Raw genomic sequence first — 19,077 nt, forward strand, 5'->3', positions numbered from 1 at the left:
CCGAGACTCTCTACCTTAAAATTCCCACCTCAATCCAATCCCCAATAAACACCCTGGGAAACACTGGGCAAAAAAACCTTTTATTTCCCCCACATTCCAGCTCTCCACTTTTGTAATATCTCTTCCAACTCAGAATCAAGGCCCAAGAAGTTGATTCACACCTGGAGAGAAACAAAATAAAAAAACAGGGCAGGTCAGAGGGCCTTTGGAGGAAGCTCTGGTATGGCTGCAGAAATTGGGGAAGGAGCAGAGGAAGTGACAACTAGAGATAGGTACAGGCACTTATTCCAACTGAGATGGCCTCAGGATCCCAGGATCTGCCAGGAGCCAGAAAGTCTTCCTTTCCCAGTCTGCTCAGATCTAAGAAAGGCTAAGAGGGTTCCACCTTTTCCCAACCCAAGTAGGTGGTTGGAGCAGTCAGGCCTAGCCCTAAGCAATATAAGCAAAGTTGATCTTGAGGGTCCAGCTCCTCTGGTCAGCACCTTCCCTGGGTCTGAGCTGTTTCCTCTTCCCCCACAGTTATTTCCTAGGGCACAGCAGCCAGCTGAAGCTGAGAACAGTTTAAGAGCTGGGTGCACAATATATGACTCTCGAATTATATGAGACTCAACTGAAAGGGTGAGATTTTTTAAAGAACTTTTTTTTTTTTTAACCTTAATGAACTGATGGACTAACCAGTTAGCCAATATGTCCTACCCCCACTTTGGAGGCTGTGTCCCTGCAAAGATCCTGCTAGCAGAATCAACTTTTTCTAATGCAATGATGGCTAATGTAAAAGATCAGGTGCATATGAAGTGCTTGGGCACATAGTGTGTGTCCAATAAAAGGGCATCATCAATCCTTTTGAGCAGTTCAAGATGAATTTTACAAAATTTGCATCATAAAACTGGGTAGCAGAATTTCAGGACAAAAGCAAGACACACATGCTTCATATCCAGGACACATCATCAAATTTGAACCCCCTTAATTCACTGCTGTTGCCAAAAAGCTTGGATGTGAACTACAGCTATGGATGAATCTTAAAATCAGAATGTTAACTGAAAGAAGTAGTCGCAAAAGAATATGTATGATTCCACATATATAAAGTACAAAAATAAGTAAAACCAAATCATATTGTTTAAGAAAAGCTCTGTCTCAGTTACAACTGCCACTCACACCCCATCCCCTATTCCCACAGGACTGAATCAGAGAACCTTACCTGAGAACGAGACGGGAACTAGGCCAGTGCCCTCAGAACCGGGTTCTAGACCAGTGGGACTCCCGGCGTGGGTGGAAGCACACAGCAGTGAGACAGCAGAGAAGGCCACAGAAGAGAAGCAGGAAGGAGCCCAAAACCAGCAGCCTAGAGCCACACAGAGCCAGCTCCTCCTAGGGGTGGGGACAGGAAGGGGAGGAGGAATGATGGAGAGAGAAGGGACTGTGGAGAATCTTCCCTTGGGAAGATATCTTAGATATCCCCAGCCCAAGAGCTATAGAGAGAAGCCTCCATGGGGGAGAGGGCTCTCCACATCCAGGGAGCAACTAAAATTGGGAAAATTCTATTCTTATTTTCATGCAAGCTAACATTTGTCTCAATGGTCTACAAACCGCTTTCTTGCCCAAACATTTAAACTGAACCCCTATAATGACTCCAGGAGATAGGAAAGTTCACTATTGTCTACACTTTGAAATGTGCAAGCAGGGCCAGGTCTGGAAACCAAGGTCTCTGATTCCAAGCTCCCAGGTCATGCTCCTCACCAGGGTCTTTGCAAATGTGAGGGAACAGTATGAAGCAGCCTCCTAACTGGTCTCTCTCCTACACTTAGCCAGTCTTGTCCACCCAGCACCAGTGACTCCCATGGCCTGCAGTATCAAGTCACAGCATCTTAGCCAGGCCTCACGGTGCCTCATGACCTGGCCCCTGCATCTCTTTTGTCTCTTCTTCTATGTCATGCCTAGGCCCTCGTCGTGGAGTGCTCCTGAAGCCTGAACACTTTTCAATCCCTAGGCCTGTGCTCATGCTGGTCCCTTTGCCTGGAATGTATCTCCACTCTCCTGAACCGCCTCTACTGCATTCCTGCCCATGTCTTCCTCATTCTTCAAGGATCATCATCCTGACAGAGCAGAATGAGCCTGGGACTTGGAAGTCAGAAGTCTGTAAGTTGCAATCCTGGCTCTGCCACTTAACCAGTTGTGTGGCCTGGGGCAATTCACTCCCTCTAAGTCTGTTTCCTCATCTGTAAAATGAGATAATAACAGCTACCTCATAACAGCCTTAAAAAGGCTATTTTAAGATCAAATGAGGTAATGAAACTGAAAGCACTTAGTAAGGTATAAACTATTGTAAACAATTCCCTTTCTTAAATGCCACCTTCTTGGTGAAGCACTCTCCATAAACGTTCAAGTCAGAGTTAATTGGTCCTTAGCTGTTTGAATAACACTTTGCTCACACCCCATGATAGCAATTAGCCCATTCTGCCTCTTATTACAGCTTCTGAATTCCTTTGAGGTGAAGATCATGTTTTATTGTATCTAGACAATTGTTAATAGCAATAGCTGTCATTTATCCAATCTCTATTATGTACCAGGCGCTTTACATTCATTCTCATTTATCCTTATTTGTTGGTATTAGGAGAGAGCATCATGTTTTATTTTACAGCTGAGGAAGCTGAGTTTCAGAGAGGCCCACATGCTTGCTCAAGGTCACAGAACCTGAGGCAGGATTATAAAGCCTGTGCTTTTCTACTAGGTAAAATTGCGTCCAGAAGCCATCAAGACACAGCATTCAGCATGGCAGTTTATGAAACCCCAACAATCTGAGGCTCTTACGGAGGTGAGCAACTTGGTGAGCACAAGACCTTCGTGGCTCCAGACACTGACACACTCCTCAGCCATCCTAGGGCTCAGGGTGGCATTTCCTGCTCCCTCTTCCGAGCAGGACATGGGTGGCTGGCTGGAGGGCAGGATTCCTGGAGCAGCACTAAAATACAGGCAGGTTCCTGGGGTCCTTTCTGTGGTCACCCTGGCTGTAATGAGGACCAGCTCTCCTGCAGAAGATCCTATGAGAGAGGCACAGGGGTGGAGATGGAAGAAAATGTAGGGTGGGATGGGAGTCATCAATCTTTAGACAGCTAGTCACTTATGTAGGCTTCCTACTGTACCAGGTATTTTGGCATTGATTCTATTCAGTAAAGTCCTCTAATACCATCATTTGCATCACTGAGAAATGAAAATAGCTGTGTACCGATATAAATAAAAATTAATTTAAATTAGCTCACAAGCAATAAAACAATCATACCAATACTTGGAAAGCTGCAGCAAAACTGGGGTAAATACACATTGCTGATGTCAATTTGGATAAACTAGTTCGTTCTTTTTAAGAAAGCAGTTTTCCACTACTACCCAAATCCATTAAAAGGTTCACATACCATTTCAAATTAGTGGGAAAAGGATGGCCTACTCAGTCAATGGCCTTGGGACAATTTCCATTTGGGAAAAAAAAGTCAGACTCTTGCCTCACACTATAAAGTCCAGATGTATTAAAGACCTATGCAAATAAACTAAAACAAAACAAAACAAAAACCTAAGCAAGTATTAAAACAAAATACAAATATTTTCTAACTTTAAAGTGGGAAAGAAAGGCCTTCCAAAAAAAGACACAAAACCTAAAAGACCAAGTAGAGGACAAGAGCAATAAATTTCATTAAAAACTAAGAGCAATGAAAGATAAGTTCTATCTTATCTTAAACTATACAATGAAAGATAAGTTAAAAAAAAAAGTCACAGAATGGCTGAAAATACCTATAACATACTTAATTGGCAAAAGGGTTTACTATCCAGAACGTATAAAGATCTTCTAGAAAAATTCAGAAGATAAAGACAAATAACTTAAAAGAAAAATAAGTAAAGGATATGAATAGGAAATTCAGCGAAGACATGAAAATGGCCAATAAACCTATAAGAGGATGCTCAACCTCATTAGCAATCAGGAGAAAGTAAATTTAAAACAATCAGGTAATTCCTTAGACCATTAAATTGGTAAAAATTAAAAAGACTGACAATAACAAGAGTTGTTGAAATGTGGAGAAATGGGCGCTCTCCACTGGTGACACTTTTAGAAGACAATTTGGCTGTTTCTGTTGCAATTTTACTATTTATTTATTTTATTATTATTATTATTTTTTTGCGGTACGCGGGCCTCTCACTGTTGTGGCCTCTCCTGTTGCGGAGCACAGGCTCTGGACGCGCAGGCTCAGCGGCCATGGCTCACGGGCCCAGCCGCTCCACGGCACGTGGGATCCTCCCGGACCGGGGCATGAACCTGTGTCCCCTGCATCGGCAGGCAGACTCTCAACCACTGCGCCACCAGGGAAGCCCCCTGTTGCAATTTTAAATGAAGACAGAGAAGGACTAAGAGGATGCCCACCAAACTGTGGACTCTGCAGAGAAGGTAAGGAGGACTTTTACATTTGCTTTGTACACTTCTGTGTAGTCTGAATCCACAATAAAATGAATTTGTGTATTTAAAAAAAAGGTCCATACTCTCTGACTCAGTAATACCACTTGCAGAAACTAATCCTAAGAAAAAGATTCAAAAGAAAAGTGCAAAGTATACCAAATGTTTATTGTGTTTTCATAAAAAATACCAGAAAATAATAAAAATGTTTATCAATAAAGAAAGCATTAACAAATGATGGCCTAACCAATTAACAGATCAATTTACATCCGTTAAAATAATAATGTTCTGGCCATTCAGTAATACAAAAAACACGATGTCATAAAGTGAAAAAAGAAATACAAACCAGTATATACACTATAATTGCAACTGAGAAACATACATGTAAAATTCTGTAAGAGAATTCCCCTTTCTTCTATGTTCCCCTGATCGAATCTGTCACCAAATCCTGTCCATCCCACACTTCTATCGACTCTCTCAAATCAGTCCCCTTCTTTCACACCACTGTCTTAGCTCAGATAAGTCATCTTTTTATCGCAACCACCTCCTAACTGGTCTTTGTGCATCTGGACACATTCCTTCCCGGCAGTCAGCCAACAGAGTATGATCTTTTAAAAAGAATAATAACAAAATTCTATTTTCCTGATCAAACTCTTTGAGTTAGCCAAATGTCCTGGATAAAGCCCAATTACCTTGGCTTGGCACAAGGGACTCTCCATGGGATTCTGCCTGCTTCTTCAGACCCATCTCCTGCCACTCATTCTACACTCCTTCCCCTGCACCAGTCAAACTGAACCCCTGGAAGTTCCTAAATGTGCCATCATAATCCCATCTGCATGCCTTTGCATATGCTCTTCCCTCTGGCTGGAAGGGCACATTCCTAAGCCTCCCTCAAGCCTCAGCTCAAGCCCCATATCCTTGGAAAAGCCTGTCTTCACCATCCCTGCTTGATGGACTTATGAGTACTCTCACTGTACCTTGTGTTCTACTGCACACACTCAAAGGTATTTACTTCTGTTCACATCTGTATCCTTGCTAGATTGTGAGTGACTTGTGGTGAGGATCCACATCTTACCAGATCTCTGTATTCCCCATGCTTGGTACATAGTAGGTGCTCAACAATTACTGATTAGATGATGCAATCATATGTGATTACTTTTTACTTAGTCCAAAAACCTTTGATGTTATTACTTTGTTTCTAACCGTGAAGAAGCAGAAACTGACAAGCTGATCCTAAAATTAATATATAAGTTCAAGGGATCTGGAATAACCAAAACAATCTTAAAAAAAAAAAAAAAAAGAACAAAGCTGGAGAATTCACATTTTCTAATTTCAAAACTTACTACAAAGCTACAGTGATCAAAACGGTGTTGTACTAGCATAAGCATAGACATGGATCAGTGGAATAGAACTGAGAGTCCAGAAATAAACCCATATGTCTATGGTCGATTGCTTTTCAGTAAGAGTGCAAAGGCTATTCAATGAGGAAAGAATAGTCTTCTCAACAAAACGTGCTGGGACAAATGAATAGTACCTGCAAATGAATAAACCTGGACTCCATCCTCATACCATATACAAAAAAATTAACTCAAAATGGATCACAGACCTAACTGGAAGAGCTAAAACTATAAAATTCTTAGAAGAAAATACAGGAAAACCTATATTTAGTGACTTTGGGTTAGGCAAAGTCTTCATAGATATAGTACTAAAATCACAAGCAATGACAACAAAAAAAAATAGATAAACTGGACTTCATCTAAATTAAAAATGTTTGTGCTTCAAAGCACACCATCAACAAAGTGAAAAGACAACGCAGAGAATGGGAGAGAAAATCTGCAAATCATACATCAGGTAAGAGGCCTGGATCTAGAAAGCATAAAAAAAAAACTCCTAAAACTCAATAAATTAAAAGAAAAATTATTTGATTTTTAAAATGGGCAAAGATTCTGAATATACATTTCTCCAAAGAAGATATACAAATGGCCAATAAGCACATGAAAAAATGTTCAATATCATTAGTCATCAAGGAAATGCAAATCAAATGATGCAACCGATAAGGGCTTTTTCCAAAATATACAAACAGCTCATACAACTCAAACCAAAAAACAAACAACACAATCAAAAAATGGGCAGAAGATCTAAATAGACATTTCTCCAAAGAAGACATAAAGATGGCCAATATGCACATCAAAAGATGCTTATCATTGCTAATTATTAGGGAAATGTAAATCGAAACTACAATGAGGTGGTTACCACCTCACACCATTCAGAGTAGCCATGATTAAAAAGTCTACAAATAACAAATGCTGGAGGAGGTGTGGAGAAAAGGGAACACTCCTACACTGTTGGTGGGAATGTAAATTGGTGCAGCCACTATGGAAAACAGTATGGAGGGTCCTTAAAAAACTAAAAATAGAGTTGCCATATGACCCAGCAATCCCACTCCTGGGCAGCATATATCCAGCCAAACCATAATTCAAAAAGATACATGCACCCCTATGTTCATAGCAGCACTATTCACAATAGCCAAGACATGGAAACAAACTAAATACTACTCAGCCATAAAAAAGAATGAAATAATGCCATTTACAGCAACATGGATGAACCGAGAGATTATCATACTAAGTGAAGTAAGTCAGAAAGAGAAAGACAAACACCATATGATATCACTTATATGTGGAATCTAAAATACAACACAAATGAACATATTTACGAAACAGAAACAGACTCACAGATATAAAGCACAGACTTGTGGTTTCCAAGGGGAAGGGGGGGTTGGGGAGGGAAGGACTGGGAGTTTGGGATTAGCAGATGCAAACTACAATATTATATATAGGATGGATAAACAATAAGGTCCTACTGTATAGCACAGGGCACTATATTCAATATTCTGTGATAAACCATAATGAAAAAGAACATGAAAAAGAATATATATATGTATAACTGAATCACTTTGCTGTACAGCAGAAATTAACGCAACATTGTAAATCAACTATATTTCAATAAAATTAAAGAAAATGCAAATTAGAACCTTCATTAGGTATCACTTCACACTGACTAGGACAGCTATAGTCAAGAAAACAGGAAATAACCAGTATTGGTGAGGATGTGAAGAAATTAGAACTCTCATACACTGCTGGTAGGAATATAAAACGGTACAGCCACTTTGGAAAACAGTCTGGCAGTTCCTCAAAAGATTAAACATAGGGACTTCCCTGGTGGCACAGTGGTTAAGAATCTGCCTGCCAATGCAACACAAGTTCGATCCCTGGTCCGGGAAGATCCCCCATGCCTCAGAGTAACTAAGCCCATGCGCCACAACTACTGAGCCTGCGTGCCTAGAGCCCGTGCTCCTCAACAAGAGAAGCCACCGCAATGAGAAGCCCGCGCACCACAATGAAGAGTAGTCCCTGCTCGCTGCAACTAGAGAAAGCCCACGTGCAGCAACGAAGACCCAATGCAGCCAAAAATAAATAAATAAATTAAAAAAAAAAAGATTAAACACAGAGTTACCATATGACCCAGAAATTCCACTCCTAGGTACATACCCAAAAGAAATGAAAACATATGGTAATGCAATAACTTGTACATGAGTGTTCAGAGCAGCATCATTCATAATGGACAAGAAGTGGAAACAATCCAAATGTCAATCAACTGATGACCGGATAAATAAAATGTGGAATACGTGTATAGTGAATGCTCTTCAGCAATAAAAATAAATGAAGTACTAACATATTATACAACATGGATGAACCTTGAAAACATTATGCTAAGTGAAAGAAGCCGGTCACAAAAGACCACATATTATATGAAATGTCTGGAATAGGCAAATCTGCAGAGACAGAAAGTAGTGACTCATTGCCTAGGGCTGGAAGGTTAGGAGAAAAAGGGAAGTGCATGCTAATGGGAACAGGATTTCTTTGTCAGGTAATGAAAATGGTCTAGAATCGACAGTGGTGCCGGTTTGCACACTTTTGTGAATATAAAAAAGCCATTCACTTGTACATTTTAAACAGGTGTACTTCCTGGCATGTGAGTCTTACCTCAATAAAGCTATTACGTTTTTTACATAAAAAGAACAGGAGAAATTGTCCTGAGTCTATATAATCAGACACATTCCTTTTCTCTTGCTCTCTGATCACACACACGTACACTTGGCAATACAGAGACCTACCCTCACCTGGCAATATGCGTATGTGCGCCGACACACACATACACCTATTGACTCATAGGAGAATCTTAGAACAATCATGTCGGAAAGGACCTCAGAAGTCTAAGAATTCCACCTTTCTCTCCTCCTTCTTCATCTCCACAGTTTTTAGATAAGGAACTTGAGGCCAAATCTCACACAGGAATTAATGGCACCCTCTGACTCACTCTCACTCATCATCTTCCCAGAAGACTCTAAGCAATTTGGGAATGGAGGATGTCTGATTTTTCTGTATCCTTCATAGCACACAGAGCTGTGCTAAGCACATAACAGGCACTAAAGACACTAGTTTAAATAAACAGAACATGTTTCTCTGATATCCCTGAGGAAAAAGAAGGTGCCTCGAACAGAAGCCCCAAGGGATGAAGAGGGTTGAGAAAAAACTTCAGGTCAAATCTTGCCCATCTCATCACACCTCCAAGGATAGAATCAAAGAACCTCAAAGTTGGAAGGGGAGAGAGGAAACATTTATAGAGACCCTACACAGTGGGCACTGTGTTCACTGAAAGTATCTAGTCCTATTACAGCAGAAGTGACTAACGCTCAGAGATGTGCCCAAGGTCACCAGGATGGTGAGGTCAGGGGCAGGGCCCACCTCTGAATGTTCTGATATCCAACCCCACAGTCCTCCTTGGTCTCACCTTTCAATCCCATACGACTACCCTGGACCTGGGCTTGGAACGTCTGGGTCTTGTTCCTGTCTCGATCATCTCCGAAGTTCAAGGTGGTCAGTAAGCCCACGACGTGAGACCCACGCCACTTCCCTTTGACTGTCCCATTCATGGGGCACAGGGTCAGCTGGCCAAAAGATCTCAAGAAGGAGACCCAGTCCTGTGTGCAAAAGGAAGGTGGGGAGAGGTGAGAGGAGATCAGCAGCAAGAGCTGGCCTGCAGGGGAAGGATGAGCCGGAGGGTGAGTACTCACCTGAGGGATGTCAGGGCTGCGCAGGCCAGTCTTGTGGGTGAGGAGGAAGCCACCAAGGCCCAGGCCAGAAAGGCCAAGAAGCAGTAAGATCAAAGTGGCACAGACCAGAGGTGGGTGGTGGGCCAGGCAGAGATGCAGGTTGTGCCCTGCCTGGCAGCTGCCCATGGGGAGCAGAGGGGTCTGGGCCTCCAGGGAGAGCCTGCTGGAGGACAGGAAGGGAGACCTGGACAAGAGCCTGCCAGTAAGAAGGCACTTACCCATTTTACTCAAAGGAAGTGAAAGCACCGAGAAGACAAGGGACTTGGCCAAGGCCACACAGCCAGTTAGTGGCAGAGCCAGGACAAGAACCCAAGGCTCTTGACTCCAAGTGTTCATCTCCAGGCACCACTCAATAAATGTTTGCTGCATTTCATTTCTGAAGTAATCAAGGTGGAAGCAGAGCAGAGCACGCTGTACTGGAAAAAGGAACTCGAAAAGGAGAATTCTCAACGGGAGAGATTCAGGAAGCAACTGTTCTGGGGCTAGGGTTTGGCTGAAGAACAGTTCCAGCTGATAGCCCAGACAAGGGAAGCGTTTGATGAAAAAGAACTCCACTTTGGAGCTAAACTCAATTTGAGTCCTCCTCTGCCACTCACTGGCTATGTGAGAAAAATCAGCGAACCTCTGCGAGCTTAAGAATCTGTGAAATGGGAGTTCTAAGAACATCAAGTAGTGAGGACTAAATGGAGCAGATAAAACAGTTTGCATAGTACTTGGCCTTGCAGGAACTGAACAAATGTCCATTTCCTTTCTATTCCTCTGGGTCATATTGATCTTCAAAACCAGATGAAGCAAGGCAAAAAGACTGTGGGGAAAACTGAGGCTCGGGCACTTTAACAAAGGAGTGGTAGGGCCAAAGTCTGAAACCCGTCTCCAGCTTCCAAGTGGAGTGAGCTTTCCCTGGCGAGAAGCAAGAGCCTGATGAAAAGGAACATCTGGAAGGCAAGATAAACATATGGGATGGGAGAGAAGGAGGGCTCCAGGGAAATGCAGGTGTCACAAACGCACAGCCCTGGCCCTGCCTCCCGTCCCGCAACATCTGTAAAGGGGTAAAAGGTAGGAAGGAGGAGGGTAGAGCCTGAAGGTCGGCGGCTGTTGGTGCACCTAGGCCTCCCCTCCCCCGCAAAGCCCCTCCAGCAGAAACTCAACACCCATATCCCTTCCCGCTGTAGCAGCGTCGAGTCAGCCCGCCGCTCGCTCTCACCGCTCGCAGCCGGGCGGAGGCCGGCGCCCCCCGCGACGTCACGCGAGGAGTCGCGAAGGGGCGGGGTCCGTGCTCCCACCCACCCCACCCTCAGTCTGCGAGATTCGCATGCGCAGTGCCCACGCGAGCGGCCGCCTCGCCCCTCCTGGTCAGGGTGGGGGCGTACCAAGAGGACATCCAACGCAGGGCCGAAGGGGAAAAATAACACAGCGGGAGGTGAGTAAAAGGGAGAGAGGCAAGGGAACTAACCCTAGAGACGTTGTGAAACTGTTAACTCTCCATCCGGAGAGACCATTGGGGCATTTCAACGAGACTGTCGTCGCAGGCAATTTTCTTTTGCTCGTCTCTCACCCGCACCAGTAGCACAGCCCAGCCGCGCCCTGGTTCCGGGTAAGGACTTGGGGTCCGCCCGGGGGCGGGGCTCCGGTCCTAGGACTCTGGCCTTCCGGGCTGGCCTTGGGGTTTGAGTTCCGTTCTTCTCTGCAGTCTAATAGTGTTTAACGTGTACACCTCACGCTTGGTCCCTGGCTTTTGGCGACTCCTTAATGCATAGCTGCCAGGATCCTACATAGATCTGCATAGATCCTACAGCTGCAAGGCTGCTCAATAGAGACCTCTCATTCCACTTCTGCCCGCATTTTAGAGATGAGAACACGAGGTCCATCTTAACCTGAAATAGCAGGACACGTGGAGCCAAGAACTTTGGGTTCAAATCCTGACTCTGTCCCTGCCCCTACATAAGACATAACCGTGCTTTTCTGGGGACTGAGTTTACTCCTCTGTTAAAGGGGATCATCTTATCTATCTCACTTGTTGGATAGGAAGATTAAGAGGTAAAGTGTGGGAAAACATGAACCCAGTGAGCACACAACCAGCACTGGAAAAATGCTGTTTGAAACATAATCTGAGTATTCAATTCTACTGAGGCTTTCTTAAAGCAGAGACCATATCCTTCTGTACAACCACCCAAAATCCTCTCGTATATGGTCAAATAATATTCAACAAGGGTGCCAAGACAATTCAGTGGAGAAAAGCTTGTCTTTGCAACAAATGGTGTTAGGAAAACTGGATATCCACGTGCAAAAGAATGAAGTTATTAAACTCTTACTTTACACCCTATGCAAAAGTTAATTCCAAATGCACGGAAGGGGACTTCCCTGGCGGTCCAGTGGGTAAGATTCCTGGCTTCCACTGCTGGGGGCACCAGTTCCATCCCTGGTCAGGGAACTAAGATCCTAAATGCCGCATGGCCAAAAAAACAACCAAACAAAAAAAACCCCCAAATTCATGGAAGAACTAAATGTAAGAGCTGAAACTATACAACTGTTAGAAAGAAACATGGAAAAGCTTCATGATGTTGGATTTGGCAATGATTTCTTGAATATGACACCAAAAGCACAGACAGCAAAAGAAAAAAATAGATAAACTGGACTACATCAAAGTTTAAAACTTCTGTGCATGAAAAGACGCAACAGAGTGAAAAGGCTATGCATGGAATGGGAGGAAATATTTGCAAACTGTGAATCTGCTAAGGAGTTAATATCTAGAATATATAAAGAACTCCTACGACTCAACAACAACAGCAAAACCAACTTGATTAAAAAACGGGCAGGGGCTTCCCTGGTGGCGCAGTGGTTGAGAGTCCGCCTGCCGATGCAGGGGACACGGGTTCGTGCCCCGGTCCGGGAGGATCCCACGTGCCGCGGAGCGGCTGGGCCCGTGAGCCATGGCCGCTGAGCCTGTGCATCCGGAGCCTGTGCTCCGCAACGGGAGAGGCCATGACAGTGGGAGGCCCGTGTACCAAAAAAATAAATAAATAAATAAAACAAACAAAAAAAAAACGGGCAAAGGGGCTTCTTGGTGGTGCAGCTGTTAAGAATCCTCCTGCCAATGCAGGGGACACAGGTTCGAGCCCTGGTCGGGGAAGATCCCACATGCCGCGGAGCAACTAAGCCTGTGCACCACAATAGTCGAGCCTGCGCTCTAGAGCCCGTGAGCCTCAACTACTGAAGCCCGCATGCCTAGAGCCCATGCTCTGCAACAGGAGAAGCTACCACAATGAGAAGCCCGCACAGCACAACAAAGAGTAGCCCCCGCTCGCCGCAACTAGAGAAAGCCCATGCACAACAACAAAGACTCAACTCAGCCAAAATAAATAAATAAATAAATTAATTAATTTAAAAAAAACCGGCAAAGGACTTGAACAGACATCTCTCCAAAGAAGATATACAAATGACAACACATAACAAGATTCCCAACATTACTAATCATTAGGGAAATGCAAATCAAAACCACAATTAGATACCACTTCATAGCTATTAGGATGGCTACTATCAAAAAAAAAAAAAAAGAAAAGGAAAATAACAAATGTTGACAAGGATGTGGAGAAAGTGGAACCCTTGTGCATTGTGGGTGGGAATGCAAAATGGTACATCTACTATGGAAAACAGACCAGTGTATCTTTGAAAATTTTTAAATAGAATTACCATATTATCAAGCAATTCCACTTTGGGGCATATACCCCCTAAAATTGAAAGTAAGGTCTCCAAAAGATATTTGTATACCATGTTCGTAGCAGCATTATTCAAAAGACATAAAAGGTGGAAGCAACCCACGTGTCCATCGACAGATGAACAGATAAAAATATATGATATGTACATAAAATGGAATATTATTCAGCCTTACAAAAGGAAGGGCATTCTGACACATGGTACAACATGGATGAATCTTGAGGAGATTATGCTAAGTGAAATAAGCCACTCACAAAAAGACAAACATTGCATGATTCCACTTATATGAGGTACAAAAAGTAGTCAGATTCATAGAGACAGAAAATAGAGTGGTGGGGGGAAAGGGGAATAGGGAGTTATTGTTTGATGGGTCCAGAGTTGGAGTTTTGCAAGATGAAAAGCATTCTGGAGATGGATGGTGGGGACCACTGCACAACAAGGTGAATGTACTTAACACTACTGAACTATACACTTAAAAATGATTAAGATGGTAAACTTTATGTGTATTTTGCCATAATTAAAAATAATGATTAAAAAACCTTGGGCGGGGGGGACTTCCCTGGTGGCGCAGTTGGTTAAGAATCCGCCTGCCAATGCAGGGGACACAGGTTCGAACCCTGGTCTGGGAAGATCCCACATGCTGTGGAGCGACTAAGCCTGCGAGCCACAATTACTGAGCCCATGTGCTGCAACTACTGAAGCCCACACGCCTAGAGCCCATGCTCCATAATGAGAGAAGCCACTGCAATGAGAAGCTCGCGCACTGCAACGAAGGGTGGCCCTCGCTCGCTGCAACCAGAGAGGGCCCGTATGCAGCAACAAAGACCCAACACAGCCAAAAATAAATTAATTAAAAAAAAACCTGGGGGGGATTTATGGCACAGTCTTCTAGGATATAGTGGGTGTTTTATAAATGCCATTGATTGTTGCAATTCCAAGTGTAGGAAGTATTTTCTTCTCAAAGGAAAAATAAGTGTGGCTGTCAGAATTTTAGAATCTAGGAATTGGAAGGCACTTAATAACTGAACAAGTTCAACAATACCACCACCCTCCTTTATTTTCCAGATGCTAAACTGATGTCTGGAGAAGTTAAGGGACTTGCCCCAAGTCTCCCAGCCAGTTAAGCCTCATCCAGAACTAGAGCCCAAGTGTCCCAACACTGAATCCAGTCCTTTCCCACTAAATCCTCCTTTGTCAGCCCTGCCAAGAGATCTCTCCTGAAAACCTACAAAAGTCTCTGCCCATTCACTCTCAGTCATGTCCATCCCAGTCTGGGCCAACTAGGTAAACTTTCCCCAGTCTTGATCTAGTCTCCCCACCTGCAACTCAGCTCCTGGAGTACTATGTTCTCACAAGCCCCAGGTTTTTTCATAGTTTGAGCACAGAGTATTCACTCAGTAAATATTTGTTGATTAATCTACTAAAAACAGCTTCATACAAGCCAGTTTCCCTGAGAACTCACCCATTTGCAGTCTCATTTTATGGTTAGGAGCATGTCTGCCCATGCTTAAGTGTTTGTGAAGTTTAGGTTAAAATGTAAAAGAAAGTTTATTTGGTCAACAGTTATTTTTTTAGTGCCTTCTATGGTCTATGTACAAAATTACTATCCAAATAGCAAATATTTTGTTAATGCTTGTACTTAATGACAAGTCTAATTTGTAGGGTAAGATAAGACATGAAAGTGCCCAGTAGTGCTAGTATACAATAGGAAGTCAAGAAATGATTTCCCCCCATTATTCTTGTGCTACAGAGTAATTAGGCGTATTTGGACAGCAGTTTCCATAAATGACAGTAATTGATATTTACTTGCCAAACCAAACAAATCCTATGGACTGGTAGAGGCAGACTGGTTAGAGCAAGAAACTGCCTCGAGGTCTGAGAATCAGGGTAAATGGATGTGAACAAATGTCTTATGTATTTAAAAAAAAAAAAAGTTGGAAGAGAGCAGGTGAAGACACAAAAATTGGTTGTGCACTATAATGCTCCAGCATTACACCAACATTCTGAGTTAATCCACTCAGCAGGCCCTCAAAGGATGTTATTGTGGAAACCTGGTCCTAGACATGTTTAATATAACCAAGGTCACACAGATAGTAGGTGGCAGAAGTTGGCTTATGATTCAAGCTTGACTACAGCCTATCATGTGAGAATCAGAAAGCTGATGGATAAGGGAATCAACCAGTTCCTTGAAAGGAATCACAGGAGGGATTCCTCAATCACTCCACAGTGATAAATTCCTCTCAGAGCTCTGGCCCAGATAAAGCTTCTCTAAGGGATCTGTTTGATTTTTTTCCTTCCAAATTATTGTCTTAAAATTTGGGGGGACTAAAGACCCTTTTGAGACTCCAATGAAAGCTTTTCATTTAGTCAGCCAGATATTCATTCAATAAACATCTGTGAGCTGCCAGGCTCTATTCTGTGAGCTAGGAATACAATGGTGAACAAAATATTCCGGATCCCTGGCCTCCTGGAACTATAATCTGCTTCTGGACCCTCTCCCTGGAAAAATGCACTTTCATCTAAACATTTGCATGCAGTTTAAATCAGTGGAACCTCAGTCCTCTTGGAGCTCATCCTTGGACAAGAGCCCCTAGATACTTAATAACGTTCCTTCTACCCTAGTTAAACCTCAGTTTTGTGTTTAGTTTCATATCAGAACTGCTTGATAACATTACTGCTTTCTCCGTTTATGACTTGGTTTCATCCATTCAACCAACCAATTCAGTCATTCAATAAATATCTGAACACTTGCTAACTGCCAGGCACTTGGTTAGGTACTAAGGGAAGCCATATTTCCTACCAATGAAATGCCTTAGTGAAAGAGGCAGACACACAAAAAAATTATGATAAAATGTCTAATATTCTAATAGATATATAATCACATAACATATAATAACAATAGCTACCCACTACTGAACAACTTCTAAATGGGTCAAGCATTTAATGGCCTTTAAATGTTACCTCGTTCAACCATGCCAATAACAAAATATTATCCCTACTTTACAGATGAAAAAACCAAGGCTTAGCAATGTTAGGAAACTTGCCAATGGTCTCCAGCTAGTCAATAGCTACAGGTAATACATACATATACACACACACACACACACACACACACACACACACACACAATAAAAATATTGGGGAAAAAAGGAAAACATGTCTATAAGCCTGGGATAAGAGATACTTTCTCAAGCAGGACACATATACACAGAAACCATACATGAAAAAATTGATAAACTTAACTGTTTAAAATTTAAAACTTCTATGTGATAAAAAAAAACAACATGTAACTGAGAAGTGGGAGAAAATAACTGCAATATATATTAATAGTCAAGAGATTAGTAGTAACTGATGTGTTGTCCCCCTGAGGTAAAATTTACATAGTGTGAAATGCACAGATCTTAAGTGTAAAATTTCATAAATTTTAACAAATGTAATGCCCATTAAAACACCTCAATCAATATATAAAACACTTGCATCACTCCAAGAACTTCCCTCATTCTCCTTCACTCCTTACCTTCTCTGTCCAAAGGCCATCACTATTCTGATTCTATCACCAAATCTTTAATTTTTTTCCTTAAAATGTTCAAATTCTCTTACTAGGTTGTAAGTTTCCTTAAAGGAGGACCTGTTTCTTTTTCTCCTTTAGGTTGTGTGTGTGTGTGTTAAAATATATATAACATAAAATTTGCCATTTTAACCATTTTGAAGTGTACAATTCAGTGGAATCGGTTACATTCATAATGTTGTGCAACCACCACTACAATTTATTTCCAAAACTTTTTTATCACCCCAAACAGAAATTAGGTAACCATTAAGCAATAATATCCCCCCTGACCCAGACCCTAATAACCTCTTATTTACTTTCTATCTTTATGAATTGCCTATTCTAGATATTTCATATAAGTGGAATCATAATATTTGTCTTTTTGTGTCTGGCTTATTTCACTTAGCATCATGTCTTCAAGGTTCATCCATTTATAGCATGTGTAAGAATTTCTTTCCTTTTTAAGGCTGAATAATATTTCATTGCAGATACACACTACATTTTCTTTATTCATTCATGTGTTGGTGGACACTTAGATTTTTTCCACATTTTGGCTATTGTGAATAATTCTGTTACAAACACTGGTGTACAGGCGTCTGTTTGAGCCCTTGTTTTCAAATCTTTATATGACTGGGAGTGGAATTGCTTGGTTATATGGTAATCCTATGTTTAACTCTTTGAGGAACTGCCAAACTGTTTCCCACAGCAGCTGCACCATTTTACATTCCCGCCAGCAATACACAAGGGTTCCAATTTCTCCACATTCTTACCAACATGTTATTATCTTTTTGATAATAGCCACCCTAGTGCTTTGGAGGTGGTATCTCATTGTGGTTTTTATTTGCATTTCCCTAATGACTAATGGTATTGAACGCTTTTCACGTGCTTATTTGTCATTTGTATATCTTAGTTGGTAAAAAAAAAAAAAAAAAAAAAAGATATTAAATTGTCTAGAAGGACAAACAGGGCCAGTCACTAACTTTAGAGAGGTAGGTGGCAGTAGTAATTTTGCTTTGTCCTAAAAAGGAATTTATTTGTTACTAATGTAATTTGAACTTAATAAAAACTTCTTTTTCATCAATGGCTTCAGTTAGTGTATGATTAGTGTATGATGATGCTATACACTAATGATTCAAAAATCCCTATCTCTAAGCCATACATTGAAGTTTAATGTCCATATTTTCATATTTTTACTATAAAGCTCCATTCACTCAACATACGTTTGTTGGGTACCCACTGTGTGCCATGGACTGTTCTAAGTGCTGGGAATCCAGTAGTGAATGTAACAAACATCTCTAGCCTGAGGAATTTATATCTTTGTTTACACTTGGTGTCATCTAGGCACCTCACTTAGCATGTTCAAAACTGAACTCAGGGAGTGACATCAGTGAAAAGGACAGAGTAGGTACCTCTAGTAGCCTATACCTCCCCAGAATTACCAAAAAACCCTGGGAAAAACTGTCAGAATGAACATATCAGAACTCTGGGAGATAGTCAAAGGTTTATAACAGGGCTTCCCTGGTGGCGCAGTGGTTGACAGTCCACCTGCCGATGCAGGGGATATGGGTTCGTGCCCCGGTCCGGGAAGATTCCCACATGCCGTGGAGCGCCTAGGCCCGTGAGCCATGGCCACTGAGCCTGCGCGTCCGGAGCCTGTGCTCCGCAACGGGAGAGGCCACAACAGTGAGAGGCCCATGTACCACAAAAAAAAAAAAAAAAAGGTTTTTAACAACTAAGTGAATGCTTAATCAAGAGAAAGGTCACAGAAACAGGGTAGGATAGCTTTGTGGTGTTTTAATGTTAGCTTTGCTCCACTTCCCTCCTGGCACAGTGGCAGTCTTAAAGACAGAAGCCTGTGTTCCTGGTGTGGGTATCTGGCCCCAGAGACAACCGAGTGAATCTTGTTCCCAGGAATTATGTTTGTTTGTTCTGACCTACCCATGGGTTCCCTGAAGGACTGATGCACCTGTTTTGCCTAACTCAGAACACTCTCAGGGCAGAGACATACCTTCATGGAGAATATTCCTAGAAAACATTAAAAGCCAAATGAACAAGCCAATGCCATCCAAGACAAAAGAGAACAGGTGAGACAAACAAGAGACATACAAAACTCCAGAGAGGAAAAAAAAAAAAGGGAAATGAGGATCTTTGGTAAATAGGGCTTTGAAAAGCTCCCACATCCAGGACAGGATGCATGCTCAGAAAATG

The 19,077-nt window shown here is 42.3% G+C and overlaps 1 protein-coding gene across 5 annotated transcripts; it reads right to left on the minus strand.

Moving 5' to 3' along the window:
- Nucleotides 1–61: 61 nt before the first annotated feature.
- TMEM219 (transmembrane protein 219) lies at nucleotides 62–11,164 on the minus strand. 5 transcript variants are annotated; one of them, XM_079945230.1, is made up of 6 exons: nucleotides 11,062–11,164; nucleotides 9,570–9,771; nucleotides 9,287–9,476; nucleotides 2,809–3,038; nucleotides 1,199–1,368; nucleotides 62–161 (listed from the first exon to the last, which is right to left on the minus strand). In XM_079945230.1, exons 2-5 carry the CDS (start codon nucleotides 9,732–9,734, stop codon nucleotides 1,231–1,233), a joined length of 723 nt encoding a protein of 240 aa, XP_079801356.1. In that variant the 5' UTR covers nucleotides 9,735–9,771; nucleotides 11,062–11,164; the 3' UTR covers nucleotides 62–161; nucleotides 1,199–1,230. The 5 variants fall into 5 exon arrangements, with proteins under 5 accessions (XP_079801356.1, XP_079801357.1, XP_079801354.1 ...); XM_079945231.1 differs by having other exon boundaries at nucleotides 9,570–9,768; nucleotides 11,062–11,080; XM_079945228.1 differs by lacking the exon at nucleotides 11,062–11,164 and adding an exon at nucleotides 10,813–10,885 and having other exon boundaries at nucleotides 9,570–9,768.
- Between the last annotated feature and the right edge of the window lie 7,913 nt (nucleotides 11,165–19,077).

This window comes from Stenella coeruleoalba, assembly GCF_951394435.1.
Source record: "Stenella coeruleoalba genome assembly, chromosome: 15".
Taxonomy (NCBI): Eukaryota; Metazoa; Chordata; class Mammalia; order Artiodactyla; family Delphinidae; genus Stenella; species Stenella coeruleoalba.